Genomic DNA, 22562 nt, shown 5'->3' with positions numbered 1-22562 from the left:
ACATGTCCTGGCAAATTACACTTTGTACACAGTAATACAACTAGCAAAAAAAAAAAAAAAAAAAAAACCTTAAAAACCCTCTTTACTTTGGCTGGAGATGGTTCAGAGGTTAAGAGCTCCGAATGCTCTTCCAAAGGTCCTGAGTTCAATTCCCAGCAACCACATGGTGGCTCACAACCATCCCTTATGAGATCTGGTGCCCTCTTCTGGTGTGCAGATATACATGGAAGCAGAATGTTGTATGCATAATAAATAAATTAAAATAAAAAAAAAACCCTCTTTACCTCCACTCTGAGAAACCTAGCCTCTCAATTCAGATAGTTTCACTTAGTGATTATCAAAGAATGAAACACACAGGCATCACGTAAACTGGTCATTTATTAGCATGGACCTTTGGACACAGCAGCTTCCAGCATGCTGAGAGGAGGGAACTGGCAAGCAGTAAGGTCTTACTTCTTCCACTCGTTCTTGTCGTAGTCCCACTTGGCAGAGAAGCCCTGAATGGGGTTGGCCTTCATGTCCAGCATCCTCTTGGTCTGCATGGCCACCCAGTCACGATCAAAGGTATGAGGGATGGGGCCATACACTGTGGTGCAAAATGACTATGTGAGGCAGGGTGTCCTGCTGGGATGACACAGCCCAAACCAAGCCACCTGCTTTAATCCAGGGCACTGAGATAATTCCTATCTCAGAACCATTCCTGGCTTATGAAAGGTCAACAAGGAAGTCATTGAGTATTTAGCTAGACATCTTCCTTCCAATTGTCAGTGGCAGACTCTGCAGGCTAGCCCAGCATACAGCCAGGGGGGGTGCCACTCAGAGGGCTGGCACCTGTTACTAATTTGCAGCCACACTTACTAGGGGTGGGCCTACTAAGAATGCAGCATGACCTGACCCAGAGAGAATGCATGTCAGAGAGCAGGCAAGCCCAACAATGTCCAAACAATATGGAAAAGGCCTAACACCCCAGACACCAGATGCCCAGGTACAGCCAGCCATGAAGCAAATGGGCCCCTCCTCACTCACAACACTATGCAATCTTCTGTCACTTATTAAACAGATCCAGTGCTACTGAACATGGTGTGCTGTACAAAGCAAACTTATCTTGCCCTGCCACAAGGATGGCTGGCCATTCAAAAGGCAAGCTCTAGCTTATACCTGGTTCCCATGATTACAGTTTCTCTATCCATCCTAGGCCTGGAGGCCATGTGAAGCCCTCAAAACACCAAGAGCTACAGCTGTCCTGGCCACACCTTCTCCCTCTCCACTTACCATAGTGCTTCTCCCAAATGAGAACAAGTGCAGTAAAGCCGATGAAGAACATGGCCAGGCCCACAACTGTCTTCCACTCGTTGGTGCTCCTGTTCATCTCAGCAAAGCTCTCATTAAACTGGATGCGGTACACTGATCAGAAACATGTACAGAGTAAAGACCTTGAATAAGACTCAGCCCCCTTTCCCAAAACAACCCATCCCAGTAACAGCACTGGCTAGGCCAGGACTCACAGTGTGCACAAATCTGCCCTCACACACCAACACATACAGGAGGGAGAAAATGCAGCGCTGACTGCATGCAAAGACCTATGGATGAGGTCAGCTTGGTGGGTGCTTTCACAACACGCAGTGAGTACTTAGCTGATCTTTCGCAAAGCTGCACCAAGCATATGTACAAGAAGCTGTAATTGCCGGGTGTTGGTGGCACACGCCTTTAATCCCAGCACTTGGGAGGCAGATGCAGGCGGATCTCTGAGTTCGAGACCAACATGGTCTACAAGTCACAGAGAAACCCTGCCTCAAAAAGCAAAAAAAAAAAAAGAAGAAGAAGAAGAAGAGAAGGAGAAGGAGAAGGAGAAGGAGGAAGAGAAGAAGAAGAAGAAGAAGAAGAAGAAGAAGAAGAAGAAGAAGAAGAAGAAGAAGAAGAAGAAGAAGAAGAAGAAGAAGAAGAAGCAGCAGCTGCTGCTGCTGTAATCTCCATGCCCTGTTCCTCACTAAGAGTAATCCAGCAGCATCAATAAGGATACCCAGAAACTCAGCAGGGAAATCTGGTCTAGCCCAAGCAATCACACGCATACACCTATACATGTTACTGAGTTTTCCTGCAAACCCTGATACTCACATTGGACTTTCTCATCCCTAGACAAGCTGCTCCAGTCTGCCTTCTCCTTCTCTTTCAGGGCCTTCTGGCTGGCAGACAGCAGCCTGACATGGGCTACATCAGGCAAGGGGTAGTCACGCCGATCCATATAAGCAGGGAGACTATAGTCTTCACTCTTCACAACACTCCCTAAAACACATTGGATAAATGTGAAAACCCGTGTGGGTAGGAGTCCAGGCAGAAGGGTGATAGCAGGTCAACAGTTAGATGGAAACACTTGACCTAACCAAACCTGAGGGTTTACAGTCACATGTGGGACCAGGGCTGAAGGTTATTTGCTAGACAGGCAACTGAACTAAATGAAGCCCCAACTGCAGGGATTCATGTTCAGAACATGAAACTCAAAAAGGGACAAGAAAGGTGGCTGCTGCAGGGTACAGTGATGGGCCACTGTGACTCCCAGAGGCCAAATACAAAACTGCTGGCCTCATACAAAAGCAAAGGGTACCAATCATGGAGCCACCTACTCATTTGTTTATTAAGGACTTACCAAATACCTACTGTTCACTAAGGCTGGCTCTATAAATATGGGATTGTCAGGAAATAACTTGAGCATTCCTACCTATCCCTCATGGGCTCACAATCTGTAAGTGAGAAACAAGCAAAACATAACACATGGGGTCACATGCTAGGAATGCACACATGGCAGGAAGCAGATCCTAAGTGTCAAAAGGCAGTCCTAGAAACTCCAAGGAAAGAATGGTGTGCTCAATAAAGAGTCTGGGTCAGTTCAGTTCTGCTTTCCTTCAAATGTATACTCACTTAACACTCAGGAACAGACAAGTCAGCCCAAACTGAGCAGTGGAAAGAACCAGAGCTGAGTGGAGGCTCTTGCTGATCTGCTGCATCACACCAGCATGCACCTGTGCAACACACAGGCCACACCAGGACAGAGCTCAGGCCATAGGAAACCAAGTTGGATTGCACCCTAGGTTTCCTGCTGCTAAAAGCTCTAACTCTGCCCCCTGTCTATAAGGACACAGCCTTGCAGAAATGCTTTGTCCCGTAAGCTCAGCCACATGTCTAAATCTCCCAAGTGATGTGGGTAAACAACACTAAGTCTTGAGCAAGGCTGTGATCCTTCCAGGAGTTTATTTGGTTCACAAATGATCAATGAGTCTCTGTTCTTCTATATAACCTCATCCCAACAGAATTTGAACCAAAACAGCCAGAATTACTTTCCCATTTTAACTCTTAGCATCCCATAAAGCTGAGCATGATGGCACTTGCCTATAATCCAAGCACTTGGCAGGCTAAGGCAGGAGGATCTCAAGTTTGAGACCTGACTCAAATACATAGGGAAACACGGTCTCAAAACATAGGGGGAAATGATCAGAAAAAGAATGGTGGCTGCTGAACATTCTTACTAAGTTCAATACACACCCCACCCAACCCCTATTTCTCCAGGCATAAGACACTTGGATTAGGGGTTATTAAAGTAGATGTAAGCTAGGATGAGAATGTTCTAGAATCAATTAGCCATGGTGGTAATAGGACATACCAACGACTATAATAAAAACAATGAGAAGCGTACAATTTAAGTGAATCAATATATTGTGTGGATTACAGCTCAGCTATTAGACTGCCATAAACCCTCATGGTCTCAGAACACACTAGCCATAAAATGGCATATTCTAGACCAAGAGTGGTTAATTTATTTTCTAAGTTCACTTTAGAGCTTTGTGCTTGTCCTTGGGATCAGAGGAAAGTAAAGGCTCATAAGCCAAAGACTACTCTCTTGAAAGGGACAGAGAGGGTCCAAAGCCCACAGCCTACTTCCTCCTAGCTGTAGCCACTTGTATAGGACCAGGTCCCACGATACCCAAGTATTCCAAGTGTGACCACCTCTGGGGGCTATGCCGAGCATGAAGGCAAGTCCTACTGCAGCCATCCCTGCTACTCAGTCAAGCTTAAGCCTGAAGCTTTGGTGAGGTGAAGCTGACAGCCTTAGTTTCAAGCAGACCCAGGTTGTAGAAACCCTCCCTACCTGTGTAGGCACATGCCAGGCCTTACCCTTGACATCAGGGGTTCTCAGTAGCCCTTCATGCCCTTAATAAGCCTGAATCTTTGGTGGGAAATTAAAAATAATAAAAGACTTTGCATTCAATAAGGTCACTTCAGTTCTCAACCAAGATGAGTTTTCCTCAGTGTATCAGATCTGTTAGGTTACACTATGAATACCTCAACTGACAACAGTGCCCCAGTAGAGTTCCACAGTATCCTAATACTATAAGCATATGTGTTATCCATAGAGGACTCCTGTGACTTATTAGAAACCCCAAAGATTGCAGTTCTTCACCTTCTGGCCAGACTACTCAAAAAGTGGCAGCCAAGTCAAACTGGAAATTGGTCCTGTCACTCATGTCTATTTTCCACATGGACTAATGAAGAAGGGGTTTTCCTTTCCCAAACACCTTTCAATAACAATGTCTCAGCCTGTGCCCATGGTGTGTGCCCCTGGGGAGTAATGGACACAGAGCACTATCACTACTGCAGGATGGCTTTACTGACGCATTATAAGGCGGCTTCAGGAAGAATGCATGTTGGTGTTTGGGCCTCTAGATGCACAAACCTTGCTCTCTAACCTTATCTACAACCCAAGCTTCACACTTCACACTGCTAGCCCTGCAGCAGAAAATCCCTATTCCAGGGCCAGGCTTGGTGGTGCACGCCTTTAATCCCAGCACTCGGGAGTCAGGGGCAGGCAAATCTCTTCGTTTTAGGCCAGCCTGGTCTACACAGAGAAATCCTGTCTTAGGGGAAAAAAGTCAGATAGGGAGGAAAGAAAGAAATTAAAAGTCTCACTTCACTTACCTTGTGCTCGAACACACACAGAGGTGGAAATAGCTCTCTTGCCAATTAGGCTAAGCACCCTGGTAGCCAACATTCTGAAAGACAAAAAACATACACAATGAGAGAACAACCTTTTAGTGTGTCTTTTTGCCATAGAGCATTCAGGAGATATATGCAACCCATTCCATCAACGTTAAATTTTTCTGTTGTTACGATTTCAGATTTTTAAGGCACAGGCTGGCCTGTAGCTTGCATTCCATCTTCCTCTACCTCATAACAGCTGGCATTACAGGCCAGCAGCCTGCGCTCAGGATCCCTTTTTTTTTTTTTTTTTTTTTTTTTGGTCCTTCGAAACAGGATTTCTCTGTGTAGTTTTGGAGCCCAGCACTCGCTCTGGAGACCAAGCTGGTCTCGAACTCAGAGATTCGCCTGCCTCTGCCTCCCAAGTGCTGGTGGTATTAAAGGCGTGCGCCACCAACGCCCGGCCGGATCCGTTTTTATAACTGATGCCAATGCATGATGTAGCACAGGATGAGGTGGGTTTTCTTAGTATGCATTTACAGAGCGCCCTGATATCAAACCAGGGACTGGCATATACACAGCTTTGGCCAATCAACAGAAAACTCGGCTTCCTAAAAAAATAATAACAATAATTAGAAAGACAAACGGCTAAAACTCAGCAGAGCACGATGCAGCCACGAAGCGGTTCCTCCTGCTGGAGGTGGCATCACCGCCCGCGACTGAGTTTTACTTAAAAACGACTTGCGCAGAGACTACGAAGGGCAAGCGGAGGAGGCCTTTCAGGCCCCTGGCCCGCTTCCTGTCCCTGCGGCCGGCCCACGGGCGACCTGGATGACCCTGTCACCCGCCCCAGCGACCCAAGCTCCACGCCTCACTTCAGCACAACCCCGCGGGGAACGGACTTCAGAGAAAACAACGCCCGGGGCGGCAGGAACCGTAGCGTGACGTCAGGGCTCAGCTCGCCGCGCCTCGGGCCTGGCGGATCGGGAGCGGCCAGGCCGGAGACCAACAGCCAGCGGGGACCCAGGACAACAGACCCGCCCGGGAAGCGGGCGCGCCAAGGTCACGGAGCCGCTCAAATCCCGGGCCTGCCGGCGCCTCAGAGTCACCGCACCCGCCCCGGCGCTCCAGCTCCTCGGCCCCCCGCCACGCTGCCCTCACCCGCTGCCGGAGGCCGACACCCGCTGTCACCTGCCACTGCTGCCCTAGCGACCGCCGCGACCGCCCTCTAGATCCCGGCTGCTCGCGACCGGAAGAGTAGGGCCAGTACCGGAAGAGCAAGATGGTGCCGCGGAGCACCGCGGGATCGAGGAAGCCCCGCCCACACTCGTCATACGGAGGTCGCGGCGCCGCAACTGTTGCAAAAGGCCGGGCGGGCCACGCTGCTTTCCGGCAGACACTCGCGACTACGCTTTCCGGCGGGCGGGCGAGCGAGCGGGGCGGGGCGGGAGGTTGCTAGTGGAGGAGGCGTGAGTTCGCCTCAGAGTATAGTGTGGTCGTGTCTGGTACAGTGGGGGTCTCCGTTGCTACGTGACCGGCAAGACTCAGTATGCCCGGCGTGAAGCTGACCACCCAGGCCTACTGCAAAATGGTGCTACACGGCGCCAAGTACCCGCACTGCGCGGTCAACGGGCTTCTGGTGGCCGAGAGGCAGAGGCCGCGCAAGGAGCATCCGCCGGGCGCGGGCAGCCATACTCTCTTCGTGGACTGCATCCCGCTTTTCCACGGCACGCTGGCCCTGGCGCCCATGCTGGAGGTGGCGCTCACCCTGGTAAGCGGGATACGCGGGGTCACGCGGGATTCTGGGCTGGGCGAAGTCAGGTGCCCTTCGTACAACCAGCGTCTCCTGGGTAGGCAGCAAGCATAGCGAGCTCTCGAGGAACCGAGTGTGGTGTGCAGTCTTCAAACCAACACTCTGGAGGTAGGTGGGTCTCTCTGAGTTCGAGGTCAGCCTGGTCTACAATAAGGAACCCTGTGATAGTTAACGTTAAATTTAAAGTTTAAACCTACTATAGATGACAGACCAAAAAGAAAAAAAAAAATGCCTCTAGCATGTACAGGCTGTACCCTGTCAGCCCACTTGCCTTTTTCCCCCCAGACGTTGAAGACTGTTTTTAAAATTGACTGATCTTGCTGGGCGGTGGTGGCCCACGCCTTTAATCCCACACTCGGGAGGCAGAGGCAGGTGGATCTCTGTGAGTTTGAGGCCAACCTGGTCTACAGAGTGAGTTCCAGGAAAGCCAAAGCTGTTAAACAGAGAAACCCTGTCTCAAAACAAACAAACAAACAAACAAAAGGTCTTGAAGAGTTTGCTGTTCTAGCAAAGTTGAGACAGATTTGGTACGTGTGTAGCCCGGGCTAGCCTTGGGCTCTCGATGTTGTGCCCAGAATTCGGAACCCCCAAAGAACCCGCCAACAAGGAGATGACTCACCGAATGCAAACAAAGGTTTATTGACTCGAGGATACGAACTGCAGCATGGACCCCATTCGTTCGGGAACAAATGGAGTCCCCAATTTCAACCGTGGGATGTTTTTATAAGGGAAAATTGTAGGGCTGGAAGCCCCAAGATTACAAAACTTCCGTGGTTACACAGGACAGAACAAAGATTGTATGCTACAGGCAAGGTGCAGTTAGTTAAGCAGGATGCTGCAGAGGAAATGAGTTTGTTAATTATCTCCTGGGTTTCTACAATTTATAACTATCTGATCCTCCTTGGACATGTGGACACCTTTCTAGGGTGTGATATCTGGTCTAGGGGCTTGAGTCCTGTGGACCCTTGTTTAACCTTGTCTTCTGCCTTTTGGGAACTCAGAGTTTCCTTTTTGGGCTTTGGAGTCCCGGTTTTAGGCATTTATTAATTTTCCCCTTTCATCAACACTCTTCCTGCTTCAGGGTCCTGAGAACTTGGACATGAACTAGCATGCCTTGCCAACTATTTCATTTTTTGTTTTTGGAACAGGGTTTCACTTTTGTAGCCTGGGGTCTGGAACACTCTAAATAGATCAGGCTGGCCTCCAAATTACAGAGATCCACCTGCCTCTGACTCCTGAGTGCTGGGATTAAAAGCGTGCTCTACCAACGCCCAGCTGGTTTATCCATTTCTTAATTTACATTACAACACCAGAGGAAACTTACAACTATTTGCAGGTGCCTTTAGGCAAATTGTCTTAAATTTACTGAGCATATTTTTTAGTGTATTTTTGGGGGGGGTGGGGGGAGTTCGAGACAGGGTTTCTCTGTGGCTTTGGAGGCTGCCCTGGAACTAGCTCTTGTAGACCAGGCTGGTCTCGAACTCACAGATCTGCCTGCCTCTACCTCCAGAGTGCTGGGATTAAAGGTGTGCCCCACCACCCCTGTCAGATTTTTTTTTTTTTTTTAATTTGGATTCTTTGGGAGCGGACACATAAACTGAAGAATTTCAGTTCCTGAAGAAGTGTGCTATTTGGTGCCTGAAGCCTTGCTGAGATTCTTGCTCATGTTCCAGGCCAGTCTTGTTCTTTTAGCAAAGAAATTGCAGATGGCTGAATCTGAACCTGGCAGGTTTCTCAGGTTCTCCACTGAGTGTGACTTGTGGTGGGTTGAACTCACGACTCAGGCTTGAATTTGCAGTGGCCTGACAAGCTCCATATCAAAGAAACACCAGCCAATAGAGGGGTTCTGGGGGTGGCTCAGTGGTTAAGAGCACTTAACTGCTCTTGAGAGGAACAGTTCCTACACTCCTCTGGCACTCAACTGCCTGTAACTCCAGATCTGACTCCCTCTTTTGGCTCCTGTGGGCACTGAACTCACATGTCCGATACCCACTCTTGGATCTGAGGTTAAAAGTAAAGTAAGAGCTGTCATAGTGGCGCTGACTTTTAATCCCAGCACTCCGGTAAAGTTAGTTTTTGTTTTGTTTGTTTGTTTTTTCCTTAAAAAAGTCTCATCCTCCCTGGGTAGCAGAGGGGGGGATGAGATGGGGGAGGAGGGGAGGGATTGGGAGCTAGGATTGACATGTGAAGCAGGCTTGCTTCTAATTTAAATAAAAATAAATTAAAAAGAAAAGTCAGTTCAGCCAGGCAGTAGTAGCACACCCCTTTAATCCCAGCACTCGGGAGGCAGAGGCAGGTGGATCTCTGTGAGTTCGAGGCCAGCCTGGTCTCCAGAGCAAGTGCCAGGATAGGCTCCAAAGCTACACAGAGAAACCCTGTCTCGAAAAATCAAAAAAAAAAAAAAAAAAAAAAAAAAAAAAAACCCACAAAGTAAAATGAAGTCAGTTCATCTAAATCTGAGGGTTAGAATTGTCAGGACATTCAAGCCAGGCTGTGTGATCTGCCCTGGGGGTTTCAGGTGCTGGAAAGCTCTGCCTTTCTAAATCTAAGCCTCAAGCCCAGACCCACTTATCAATTTTGAGCACCAGGAGTTCATTTGACTGTCTCAGACTCTTTGTGCACCAAATGCTGTTACCACAGAGTGTTAATGCTAATCTATCCTCTGCTGGGTTCCCGACTCCATTGTGATGAATTCTGAGGCCTGTGGACTGCCCTCCCTTGAGCTCGTTGTTGATCCATCCCTCGTCTCCTGTCACACTCTCTTAGATGACTCTCATCCTCTATAGTGGCTCCACTTGAAGACCTGGAACCAGACAGGACCTCTTCAGACTAGTGTTCTGTCTGTCCCCAGGATGTAGCCCTGTGTCCATAGGAGCAGCAAAGTCCCCATATGCCCACTGCTCCCCTCTCTCTGCTTCTGTTTCCTTATCTACTGTGTCTCTTCCCAAACACCCCCTTCCAGGTGTTCCTACTACTATTCCTCCTGCACATGCCCTCTGCCCTGAATATCTCCCCCACCCCAGGTGTTCCTACTACTATTCCTCCCGAACACGCCCTCTGCCCTGAATATCTCCCCCACCCCAGGTGTTCCTACTACTATTCCTCCTGCACACGCCCTCTGCCCTGAGTATTCTCCCCCACTCATCCTTGGACTGTCTTCACCAGCCCCCATTGCAACCATTAATTAAGTTTCTTAAGTTTGTGCTGTTTACTTTTCAACTGTGCAACCTTGCATGTCGAACGCTATGAAAAGTCTGGGTTTGGAACCTACCACTGTCAAAGTGCAGCCTATGGAAGTTTTAACAGCAACGGAATCCTTGCAGCTGTGGTGGTGAAGCCCCATTCTGGTAGCCCACACTGGAAGGATTGTTGAACATGGGAATGCTCAGCTAGCTATTTTTTAACATGTGGTCTGGCAAGGGCAATATGAGATTCCTTTGAAGGGATTTCTATTATTATCTTCCATTAAAAAAAAAATCCTTGCATTTCTGGGTGCTTTTCATTTGTTTAAGTACTTATGCCTATTGTTTATCCTCAGCCCTTTGACGTAGGCAGTGAAGGAATTACCTCTAATAGCAGAAAAAAAAAAAACCATAAAAAATGTTGGTAGGAAAATTAGCATGAGCCTGTTTTTCTAAGCCCCTTTGTCTTTTTCCCTGCCTTGATTTCTGCTGTGGGCAATTCTCTGCTCAGGTGACGCTCTTGCTCACCATGATGTGATTTCAGGCCACTATTCTTTGAGCTGTTTCTGTTACAAGCTCCACGGCTGTTGTCCCATCTGCCCTGGGTGTTCTTCCTCAGCATATGCCCCCACTCCCTGCTCATTAGCCTCCCAAGCTTCTCTTCCAAGGAGAAGGAAACTCAGAAGCCCAGCCAAGGCCTGTTTCTTGCAACAGACAGAATGTTTCACCCCATTGCCCTCCACTTGGTGGTTATGCAGGGTCAGGAGTGGTGCCCTCCTTCGAGAGACTCTTGGCCTTCCTATTCTCTGGTTATTATGGGATTACCTAAAATAGATGGCGATGCTTAGAACATTAGCAGGCTTGCAGAGAGGGGCCACCTTTGCAGAATCTTAACAGGAACCAAAGAGTTGGCCCCTCAGCGGGTCTCCAGTGTGACTGGCCCAGAACAGAGGGGGCAGGTTCGTCCCCAGTAAGAGCTTTCTCCTTTCCCTGTGAAGGTGAAGACATGCCAGCGGAGGGTGTGACGTCTATATTAGACATGCTAACCTTCCTATGGCCAGGGCTAATATTTGCTGTTCCTGTTCCATTCTCACAAGCTACATGGTAGAGGCCTGGGTTTTCAGATAGCCATGACAGGACAATGGACATGAGCAGATGTCAGCTTTAGGGTTATGCTTTGCTGTGTCCCACTTGGGAGGGGCCAGGTTACTTGACTATGTGCCACTATTCCAGGCCACACACTGGGCTAACTCAGGTTTAAGGCCTCTATATACCTGTCCACTGCAAACCTCTGTCCAACAGTCTATCCCATCCTCTACTACCTCATTCATCTCAAACTGCCCTTGTCTTTTTTTATTTTGCTTTATTTTTTTATTCAGGGGCTAAAGAGATGGCTCCATAGTTAAGAGCACTTGCTGTTCTTCAGTGGACCCAATCCAGTTCCCAGCACCTATGTTGGGTGACTCACAACTGTTTGTGAGTCCAGTTCCAGGGAATCTGCCACCTCTGATCTCAGCAGGTGCCTGCATTCCTGTTCATATAACCTACATACAAATAAATTCATTTCATGTGTATAGGTATTTGCTTGCATATATGTCTGCACCACATACATGTATGTGGTGCTTGTGGAAGCCAGCGTGTCAAAACTCCCCTCAGATGGGAGTTAACATAGTTGTGACCCAGCATGTTGGTGGTGGAAATTAAACCCTGGTCCTCTGCAAAAGTAGGTGGTGCTCTAACCACTGGGTCCTCTCTCTGGCCCCTTTCCCTATTCTTAAAACATGTTTCTCTGCCTCTGAGCTCTAGTGGTACAAGGGGTCATTCCTCTGTTAGTGGGTAGGCAGTATGTGGGACCTAAGTATCTCTGAGTTGGTGAAGCACATGCACAGTGTAAAAACTTGTAGTTCCTAAAGCCAAGGCAGAGCTTTTATGCCCTGGTTTACTTTAAGCCTCCCCACAGAGTTCTACAAGTACTAGGTCATAGCATTATTTATCCCATTGGAATTTGGTTAAGTGATTGGAGTTTTCACATAGAAGTTTATTCTCAGCAAACATATGTAGGTTGAAGTATGTGTTGTATTTGTCACAGGAATCAGTCTTTTGTCAAGTACTATCTGTGCTCAGAGGACAAGTTCAAGGTAGTATCACGTATGTTTGAGGAAAAGGTGAGTCCTGGACTTTTTAGCCAAAGAGCCAGATTAGACTGATTGCTGAAGGCTGATGCTATTGAGGAGTGAAATATGTGTTGTACCTCAATAATAAATACAATATAGCTGTGGTCATCTGAACAGACTTCAAAAGATATTCATGGGTAGAGATTGTCCTAGATTCTCTGTGTAGGACCAGAGTAAGCATAGGGATTGTTAGACGAGTCAGGGGTATGGTGAGAAGACAGATGCAGTCAGGAGGGTATGACTAGGTCCAAGAAGAGAGGCTAGCAAAAGAGCTCATGGAAAGAACCAGCCTCATCCCTGTTGTAGATTTCCCACCTGTGAGATCATGAATTAACATTGTTCTATGCCACCGTGTTTGAGTACCTTGTTTCAAGAGCAGTAAATGGAAAAACAAGTAGGCCCTGAAACAAGGGGACCCAGCCCTAAGAGCTGAGAGAGCTAGCCAGATATGGGGTCTGCTGCAGGAAGGACTCAAAGGTCAGCTTTGATTAGAAACAGCCAGCAGATCTGTTAGGTTTGAGTTCAGGTAAAGATGCCAAACCCAAAATTTAGAACAAGGCCCACTGATGATGTATGGGGATAAGTTTGGGGAAACTTCTAGGTAGGGACATTTCCAGCACCTATTCCCTTAAGAGGAGAGGGCAACATGTGACTAGCTTTACAGGGATTTGTGCAGTGGAGCCATTATAAATATTTGGTGTCATAACCCTAATCTTTTGGGTGGATGACCGGCATTTTTAGCTGGTTCAGCGAGCCCTGGTTTTGACCCAATATGGTAACTCATGAATTCTCAGGAATCTGGAAATATTCTAGTCCACAGGTGATTCAGGGACCCTAAGACTGGACCTGTTTTAATGTCTGCTTCGAGTCATGAAGGAGACTGGGGCCTGAACTAGAGTCCAAGGTTGAAAACAGGTTTTGTTGTTGGTGGTTTGTTTTTTGTTTTCTTTTTCTCTCTCTCCCAAGACAGGGTTTCTCTGTGGCTTTTGAGCCTGTCCTGGAACTCACTTTGTAGACCAGTCTAGCTTCAAACTCACAGAGATCCATCTGCCTCTACCTCCCAAGTGCTGGGATTAAAGGTGTGCACCACCACCACCTGGCAGAAAATGGTTTGTTTTGGACTTTGTTTTTTGGTTTTGTTTTTAAGATTTATTTATTTATTGTGTATACAGTGTTCTGTCTGCCTGTGTCCCTGCAGACCAGAAGAAGGCGCCAGATCTCATTTTGCATGGTTGTAGTGAACCATCATGTGGTTGCTGGGAATTGAACTCAGCAGCCAGTGCTCTTAACCTCTGTGCTCTTAACCTCTGAGCCATCTCTCCAGCCCCGAAAACAGGTTGTAAACACATTTTTGTAATTTTTTTTGATGCAAACAGCAAAAGGTTTTATTGCAGTTGATTAACGAGCTAACCCCATGTTAGCTCGGGCCTTTCATCCATCCACTGTGGCGGGTGGCTAGGAAAGACCTTTGTATTGTTTTTTAAGACCCACACTGTGCTTCTGGCCACAAACTTAAGATCCTTTGCCCTAGCCCCCAAATACTAGAGCCACAAATGCATGTCACCATGTCCAGCTCATGTTGTTGGGCATTGAGTTTTTTGTTTAAGAATTGTTTTTAACTTGCTGGGCATTGGTGGGCACACGCCTTTAATCCCAGTACTCGGCAGGTGGATCTCTGTGAGTTCGAAGCTAGCCTGGTCTACAAAGTGAGTTCCAGGACAGGCTCCCAAGCAATACAGAGTGAAGGGACCAGCTCCCCTTTTGCAGTTATATCGGCCGAACTCGTGCTTGCCATAACCTTGCCTTGGTCACTTAGAGGTCAGATGCTTGCCTCGTGACAAGGAACCAATCAGAAGTTATCTGGTGGCACTATGCTTTACCACCCTGGGTGTACTTTACGGACAAGCACACAGCAATGACGCAAAGCATAGCAACCACCCTGGGAGGGCCTATGGGCCATAACAACCAGTTAACCAATCAACACAGGGCAAGCCCTCCAAGCCTGGAGGCACACCAATTCTGAGCCTGTTTGTACCCCTAGACACTCCATTACCTGCCCTACAAGATCGCCTGGCAGCCGGTTCGAGGGGTCTTTGCTAGCCATTCACCAAGTAGGGTGGGTGAAAGACCCAAGCTAACATGGGGTTAGCTCGTTAAATTACAATAAAGCCTCGTGCAGTTTGCAGCAAGCTCTGGAATCCGCCTGGTGATTGGGGTGACCGAGGTCATGGCCTGGGACCCCGGATACCTGCTATGTTCTGCGCGTCATTGCTGTGCACTTGTCCGAATAGCGCCACCAGATAACTTCTAATTGGTTCTAATTGGTTGTCACGAGGCAGGCACCTAACCTCTAGTGACTAAGGCAAGGTCATAGCGAGCCTGTGTTACTGTCATGGCTGTCAAATTGGGGGCTGGTCCCTCCAGTATGTAAATGGGTTGCTACTGCATTCTTGTGGCAAAAACAATAAACTCCTTTAATTGCGATTTTGACATCTGTGTCAGCTTCAGTTACAGTTTTAGTTCAACAAGTGCATACCACTCACTTGTATTACTCTTATAGCTTATAATAGATCAGAAATGTCTTGGGACTAAATACAGGCACATTTATGAGGTGTCACAAGTTGCCATCAATATGGACACACTCCATTCTCAGATTAGTGTTGTTAGTCATTCTAAAATGCAAGCCTCCTCAACAAAAGAGAAAACCGGTTACTTTGCTAACTCAGTCAAAAATTTTACAAAAGATAATTCCTCATGGAGCTTTGTTAAATCTAAGGATCATCGTAGGAATAATTATTCTTCCAGTCATTTTCAAACATTTAGGATCTGCTATCCATTCAGCCCAAAGAAGAATTTATATGCTTCAGGTGAAAAGTAATTAAAAAAAAAAAAAAAAAGGAGATGCTGGTGGCCTTGTCAGAGGTGCTACAGTCAGAGGACAGCAAAACTACTCTGGGTAAATTCTGGAGAAGCAAAGCCCCAGGGGGGGTTGGGGTCTCCCCTTGTTTGTGCTGTGCTTCCTTCTGTTTGCAGCTGCTGTGTTCCTGCTGTATTTGGTATGGTGTGACTGCTATATGAAAGGATCCCGCTGTATCTAGTATAGTGTGATTGTTTCCTCACTGGGCAACGTACTTGCAAATCATAATAGAAATAATTTTTAAAATAATTTTTATTATTTTATGTGCATTGTATGTTTGTGTGAGGGTATCAGATCTTGAAGTTACAGACAGTTGTGAGCTGCCATGTGGGTGCTGGGATTTGAACCTGGGTTCTCTAGAAGAGCAGTCAGTGCTCTTAAACCGCTGAGCCATTTCTCTAGCTCCATGAAGATTTTTATAAGAGCAGTGATGATTGGTTAGATCTATGATTTAACTGGACTTTGAGTTTGCCTAAGATATGGGTGGTTAGGACAGTTGGTTTAGATGATTAGGAAAATGGTTTAGGTTATTCTGTCAATTGCTTCAATAAAAGATACAAAAAAGGCAAATATCAGCTAAAAGTTACCTTACCCTTTGTTAGATGTGAGACTTACAGGAGATATAAAAAATATGAACAGGGAGGTTTTATGCATTATAGACCCATGATTTCTGCCTGTGGGAAAACAGGCTGATGATCAAAGAAAATAATTATGTCCCTATACCCGGGGTTCAGCCTGAGTTCCTTGGTCATATAACTTACAGAATTAATCACAGGCCCCAGTATACACCTTGAAAAAACAAAAGTTGTGAAAGGAAATTAAATGACACTGTTGTGTGTAAAGGAAAATAGATGGCAAACTGACCACTCATGTAAAGTTTCTCTAGAGTAGAAAATAGAAATCTATTACACTGAAACTGCAAACAGCTGCCTGCCAGTACAAAAGAAAGTGGCTGAAATACAGCTTGTTTAAAACTTTGTTAATCAGTTATAAAGGAATCATTGCTTTGGGGTGAAGAAAAATGTTTAACTATGTGTAAGCTTCTAAGAAAAATATGTAAATTGTGTTCTTAATGTGATTTTGACCTATGATTATGAGGAAGTATAAAGGGGCTAAGAGAGGTGAAGGAAAAATGTAAAGGGAGACATCAGAAAAGAAGTAAAATGACAAAATCAGGAAAACCGGAAACGAGAAGAAAAGAACAGAGAAAGAATAGAAAATAAACAGCCAACAGAAAGAAAATAAAATGAATTAAGCTTTGGCCCTCAGAAAAAGTGTGTGTCTGTGTCTGCGTGTAGCTCCACCAACACCACCACTTTCTCTGAGCTGCTGAAAGCTGCTCTTTACGGCAGCATCCCAGCATGCTGTGTGCTTTAAAAAAGAGAGAGAGACTGAATCAAGATGCTTCCCTTTCAGGTCTGCATGGCACTGCCTCTGTGTGGTGTCAGCTGCTGATCCCAGCACAGCCTCTCTGGGAGTGCCCCACCCTTGTGCATTTCCTTGACCTCTGTGAGCTCTCATTTCATTATAATCAAGGAAAATGCAAGGACTGTTTGGAGTATGGCTTGTCACATGTGTGGTGGGGCTAAGAGACTGAGACATGGTGCTAAGGTCATTTTTTCCATTTGTGTTCCTCTCAGATTGACTCATGGTGCAAAGAGAACAACTATGTGATCGCCGGCTATTATCAAGCTAATGAGCGTGTGAAGGATGCCAGGTATGGGTCACACACCTGTGGCTGGTGGGGTAGAAGCCACAGAGCCATCACTGAGGTGCTCTTGACCCTCTCTCTGTAGGCTTCAGTTTCAAAGCCTATGCAAGCCGCCCTTCTTTATGAGGTGTTCTGACAACTGGCCAGATGAGTAGCCAGGATTTTATTCAGGCTCCTCCTGTTGTGCATGGAGGAAATTCATAGAGGGGGAGCAGCTGCCAGGTCTGCCTGTGTCCACCAGCCCGCTGCCTGTCACTCCAAAACAAGAGGCTGTAGAGGGCAGAATAACTCTCTTGCATAAGTAAAGTGGTTTGGAGTTTGGTGCTGTTAGAGTGGAGCCTGTGGTAAAAGTGTGGTCTTTGGCACCTGAATTGGTCCAGGTTCCTGAACCCAAGACACCACCACCTCGGCTCTCTCTCGAGCAGGATAAGTTCACTGTCTGCTTCAGACTGGGTCCCAAGAACCTAGCCAAGGACACCTTCAGTCAGGGCAGCTTAAGGAGCTCATTAACAGCTTACTCCTAAAGGGTGGGCCATACATAGAACTCAGCTGTGTGCAGGGACCAAGATGGTGACAGCAGCCTCCATCCCTCAGCCCTCCAGGGCCAGCGAGGAAGAGCTGGTAAAGAAGGCCATCTCCAGAGGAACAGCATCCTATGGCCAGCAGCCAGCCTGATAGGTCCCACATCAGGGAAGGGAGGCCCAGATCAGTCGATACTGATGTCCCTTCCATGCTCTCTGCTGTCCTCCGAGGCTTCCTTTGGCTGCAGCCAGCTAGAAGCCAGGGGACAGCTGGAAAATACCCACACAGTAAGTACTGAGGTTTTCTTGTGTGGTTAGATGAAGCCAAAAGACCCCAGTGTGCGTATGCAGTGTGGACAGTGGGGTGACCCACAGAATCTTTTAGAAATAAAACAATGAGCTGGAGAACCCCCTCTATGGTCACTGAATAGGCTTGGGAGTATTCAAGAGCTATGCCCATCTTATTCTTGGAGGCACATCCATCCAGGGACTCTTAAGTTGATAGCCAGCTAGATGCTGAGCTCATTGAATTCATCAAGGCACCTTCTGGGACCATCCAGAACCTGTGGAAGCCCTGTTGCTCAGGTCCCCTGTTTCTCCTGCCACTTCTTGTTCTCTGTGCCTTCTGGCCCCTGGTTCTGCCTCTAGGTGGGTGATAAGTGCTTGTCTACCCTGTACAAAAGCTGCTGTGAAGAAGCTGTGTGGCACACAGCTAGTTCTGTACAGAGCCAAGTGGGTCCTTCAGTCTCCCTGTGAGGACCCTGAAAGAAAGAGGCAGCTTACAACAGCAAAAGTTGCAGACCTACCCAGTAGCGTGGCTGGAGAACATTTGTCAACATGAGATTCAAGTGTCATTGGTCAAACTGGGGTGGTACCAGATTGAAGGCTCACAGCATAGAGATATAAAATGGCTTAGATTCCTAAAAGTGGCTTGGTTTGGAAAAGAGGATTTGGTTGCCAGGACCCTGAACCTCCTGTGACTGGTTGTGAATGAGCCACTTGAGTAGCAGGCATGGTGGAGAGTACAGGCTCCAGCCCAGCTGATCATCAGCCTGCCCTAGGCAACACTCCATTGAGCCCCAGAAGGAAAGCCCCATCCTTTCAGGGTCCCCTCTACAAGGGCTTGTTGGAGAAGTGAGGCAGGACTCACTCTGGCCTTCATAGCCCCCAAGTCATCTCACTGGGCCAACACTCAGTTGCCTCCATTACTGCTTGTTAATTCAGGTGTTGATGAACTATACTGACAGAGGTGACTGGTGGCTCAGCTAAAGTATGGTAGAGCTCATAAATCCTTCTTTACAGCCCAAACCAGGTAGCAGAGAAGGTGGCCTCCAGGATTGCTGAGGGCTTCAGTGACACTGCACTCATAATGGTGAGTCTCACTCATGCTACTATGTGAGCTTCCCTCCTGAGGCTGTCCCAACTCCAGGCCTCAAGGGTTACATCACAGTAGTGGGCTGAGTACTACTGTAGTCATAGCACTGGGCCCGGGGGCTTTCAGCTCCAGCAGTCCTGGCCTGCTCCCCAACCTCACTGAACCCAGTGGTGGTGGCCCAGCAAAAACAAGCACTGCTGTTAAAAGCCTGGATAGCCTAGGGGTCTAAATAGCCTACATAATCTGGGTACAGTCTTAAGAGTGAGGGGAGGGATCTGGTTTGAGCACTCTGCTCTGCTTTTGTGGGAAGGTGAGGAAGTGCCTCATACTCAGCCCATGCAATGCAGAGTTCCCTTGCTGTGAGCCTGTCTGTGCTGTTGGTGCTGCTTACGTGGGAACCCAGGAAGGCACTGCTCTTCTCAGCATTGACCTCATGCTTGTCACCACCCTCACCTTCTCCTTAGGTGGACAATGCCAAGTTCACGATGGACTGCGCAGCACCTACGATCCATGTATATGAGCACCATGAGAACAGGTGGCGATGCAGAGACCCACACTAGTGAGTGCGGGGCCCTCCTCAGGGCCTAGACTGTAAGGCTTCCAGGGAAGACAGGTCTGGGTCCTCCTGGGTTTGATTTCATTTCTGATCACACGGATTCTTTCGTCATGTCCCTCTAGGTTCTTCAGTGCCCTGTTTGGAGGGGATCTGTCCATTCACAATGTCTTAGGCCCATCTCTGAATTTCTTAGCAGCCTGTGAGGTCTTGGGTAGGCATGAGGCTCACTCTCCTGTTTGCTCTGCAGCGACTACTGTGAAGATTGGCCAGAGGCACAGAGGATCTCAGCATCACTCCTGGACAGCCGCTCCTATGAAACGCTCGTTGATTTTGATAACCACCTGGATGACATTCGGAATGACTGGACAAACCCCGAGATCAACAAAGCAGTTCTGCACCTGTGCTAGACTAGGGCTACCACAACTGGACACTCCACTACAGAGAAAAGAGAAACATATTTTTGAATTTAGAGAATAGTGGGTTAGCCTGATGGAAAGCTGCAAGTCTGTGATGTGTGCCTTGGAAGGGGAGTCCAGTCGGCATCCTTCAGGGCAGGGCTGTGGAGAGGTATGGGCCACCTAGGCTTTAGTCCTGTGCTGCCCATCAAAGCTCTTTGTTTGTTCCAGGTTGTTCTATTAAACAATTCTAGTCTTTTATAATCTAGAGAGAATGCATTTTATTCAGTCTTTACTCCAGTGAGTGTGTAAGTCTTTACTTTGACTGAGCCAACTCCAGGCATGCTGGCATCCTGGCATCAGGCAGCCTTATGGACTGCTGCTGGAGCACTATCTGATCAGCCATGTTGGTATCTGGGCTAGGAGCTGTGGGCTCCACAAGGCTGCACAAGGGAAAGAGCCAGCACCATTGCCTGAGAAACCTCACTGTTAAATGAACACAAGCACATTGGTGGTGAGAGCAGAGATCCCATGAGGAGAGGAAGCCGAGCCCATGAACATTCCCAAAGCCTGACTCAGCTGCTCTGGGTCTTCAAAGTGAGAGCTGCTTTGTATTTAAAATAAGCAAAAAACAAACTTACCAAAAAAAAAAAAAAAAAACTAGTGTCCAATGTCCCTAGATATCCCAAGCAATGTGCTTGTTAGCTTGGATCATTTGACCAAGTGTTCTGACCATCTTAGGAAATAGTATGCTGATTTTTGGTACATTGTGTGTTATCCTTTGTGAATGTTTTGCACAGAAAATAGTGCCTTTCCTTGGGCTTCATAAGGCTGGTGGCAAGGGTAAGTGACAGCATTCTCCCACACTTTCCAAGTGGGGCAGCCAGGGTGACCTTAGTGAGTGGACCCTGATGGATGTGGCTTCTCCCCCTTATTCAAGGGCCTCTTGCCTTTAACTTTTTATTTTGTTGCTCTTGATTTTGGTTGGTTGGTTGGTTGGTTGGTTGGTTGGTTGGTTAGTTGGTTGGTTGGGGAAAGAGTTTAGTTTTGATTGGTTGATAATTCCTTTTACTGTCCTGATGAGCTTGGTGTTGACTACATATGTGGAGGAAGGAACCTGGCCTTGAATGTGCAGTGATATCCCTCTGCCTTTGCTTCTCAAGTACTGAGATCAGCACTCCTCCCAAATCCCCTTAACCTTTTAAATTGACATGGTATCTGAACAAAGAAAGGTATGAGGACCAGTCCCCATCCTTCCTCACCCTCATGCCCTCAGGGTTTTGCAGGCTCATCTGTATCAGAAGAGCCATGGGCATGTGTGGTCCCAGTCTTCCCCCACCCCCCCCAGTACTACCTTGTTTATTTTTTAGATGTATCTGGGGTTGGGCAGCAATTCACAGTTCTGTCCAAGTTAGTTATGATGGCCCATGCCTGTGTCCTAGCACAGAAGGACAAGGATCACAAGTTTGAGTACAATTCTTCATGAGTTTCAGGCCAACTTAGACTAGAGTGAGAACATGTTCTGAAAATGAAATCTGAATGCAGGAGGTAGGTCCACCTACATTGTGTTCAGAGACAGCTCCTTAAAGCTATGGCTGGCAAGTGGTTCTGATGGGCTTCGTTTATGGGAGCAAAACACGGGCTTCACCACCCAACCTCAGGTGAACATTTTATCCCATCTGTCCTAGTTATTGGGTTTTTGGGTTTTTTTTGGGGGGGGGGTTGAGACAGGGTTTCTCTGTGTAGCTTTGGAGCCTATCCTGGCACTCGCTCTGGAGACCAGGCTGGCCTGGAACTCTGAGATCCGCCTGCCTCTGCCTCCTGAGTGCTGGTCTAGAATTGCCTTTAAGAATTAAGGATACTGCTGGGCAGTGGTGGCATATACTTTTATTACCAGTACTGGGAAAGGAAAAAGGCAAGTGGATCTATGTGAGTTCATGGCAGCCTGGTCTACAGAGTGAGTTCCAGGACAGCCAAGGCTACACAGAGAAACAGTTTCAAAAAAAAAAAAAAAGAAAGAAAAGGGATACTAAACCAATCGCTGTGGTGCTTGTTTTTAATCCCAGCAAAACAGGCAGGCAGGTGGAGGCAAAGGCAGGTAGATGTGAGTTCAAGGCCAGCTTGATCTACATAGTTCTAGGACAGCTAGGGCTCTGTAGAGAAACCCTGTCTCCAAAATAAAAAGGTTAAGGATACTATCCAGACATGGTGGCAGACACCCATAAGCCTAGCACTCAGGCTGAGACAGTAGAATTGTCACAATTTGAGGCCAGCCTGGGCTACGTTGTGAGTTCCAGGACAACCTAAAGCTAGAATGAAGACCAGTCTCAAAAAAAAAAAAAAAAAAAAACAGGAAATAATACTGAAGGATGCTCATATGGAAAAAGTCAACAGCCTCATCAGAAACTGTTTGCTACTTAGATAAAACTGTTAATTTAGAGGTGTGTGGGGTATTTGCCTAAACCAAGTGTGTCCAGTGTCCATGCAATAGAAAGCTTGGAAATCCTGGGGAAGATGGCTCAGCAGATAAATGCACCTTTCAAGTCTGGTTCTGTACCTGGGACCCACATGTTGGAAATGCATAAATTGTCCTCACCTCCATATGTGCACATGATTGATAAATAAATGTTATTTTTAAAGCCTTTGTATAATTAGCATTATTTATTCTAGGAGCTTATTTTTCTGCTGTCTGGAGAAACTTAAAATTCCTGTATGATATTTTCTATTTACCTACTTCTGTCACTTGCCTTTCTGAAACCTACTCTTTTAGGGTGAGACCTGTATCTCAGGTTTGGCAGAAAGTTCAGTAGAATGCTTCCCTGCTAGCTCAACAGGTGAGAGCATGAAAGGGTGTGTGTTTGTATTGCATGCATGGTGCAAGAGATTGAACCTGGGGCCTCATACATGCTCAGTGAGCACTCTACCATGTGAACTACATCCCCAGTCCTGT

At 47.2% G+C, this 22562-nt stretch overlaps 2 protein-coding genes across 3 annotated transcripts; one reads left to right on the top strand and one right to left on the bottom strand.

Moving 5' to 3' along the window:
• Nucleotides 1–360: 360 nt before the first annotated feature.
• LOC100770670 lies at nucleotides 361–6312 on the bottom strand. Of its 2 annotated transcripts, none has more exons than XM_027410718.2 (5): nucleotides 6160–6312; nucleotides 4969–5042; nucleotides 2116–2283; nucleotides 1273–1404; nucleotides 361–586 (listed from the first exon to the last, which is right to left on the bottom strand). In XM_027410718.2, the coding sequence occupies exons 2-5, from the start codon at nucleotides 5039–5041 to the stop codon at nucleotides 450–452; spliced, it is 510 nt and encodes a 169-aa protein (XP_027266519.1). In that variant the 5' UTR covers nucleotide 5042; nucleotides 6160–6312; the 3' UTR covers nucleotides 361–449. The 2 variants fall into 2 exon arrangements, with proteins under 2 accessions (XP_027266519.1, XP_027266520.1); XM_027410719.2 differs by having other exon boundaries at nucleotides 6130–6277.
• Nucleotides 6313–6395: 83 nt separating this feature from the next.
• On the top strand, nucleotides 6396–22251 carry Emc8 (ER membrane protein complex subunit 8). Its single transcript, XM_027410717.2, has 5 exons — nucleotides 6396–6739; nucleotides 16695–16771; nucleotides 18589–18658; nucleotides 19126–19220; nucleotides 19465–22251. The coding sequence occupies exons 1-5, from the start codon at nucleotides 6518–6520 to the stop codon at nucleotides 19622–19624; spliced, it is 624 nt and encodes a 207-aa protein (XP_027266518.1). The 5' UTR covers nucleotides 6396–6517; the 3' UTR covers nucleotides 19625–22251.
• Nucleotides 22252–22562: the final 311 nt, after the last annotated feature.

Source organism: Cricetulus griseus, chromosome 3 (assembly GCF_003668045.3).
Source record: "Cricetulus griseus strain 17A/GY chromosome 3, alternate assembly CriGri-PICRH-1.0, whole genome shotgun sequence".
NCBI classification, from domain to species: Eukaryota; Metazoa; Chordata; class Mammalia; order Rodentia; family Cricetidae; genus Cricetulus; species Cricetulus griseus.
Note: the sequence above shows the minus strand (reverse complement) of the source record. Positions and strands in the feature narration are given on the sequence as shown.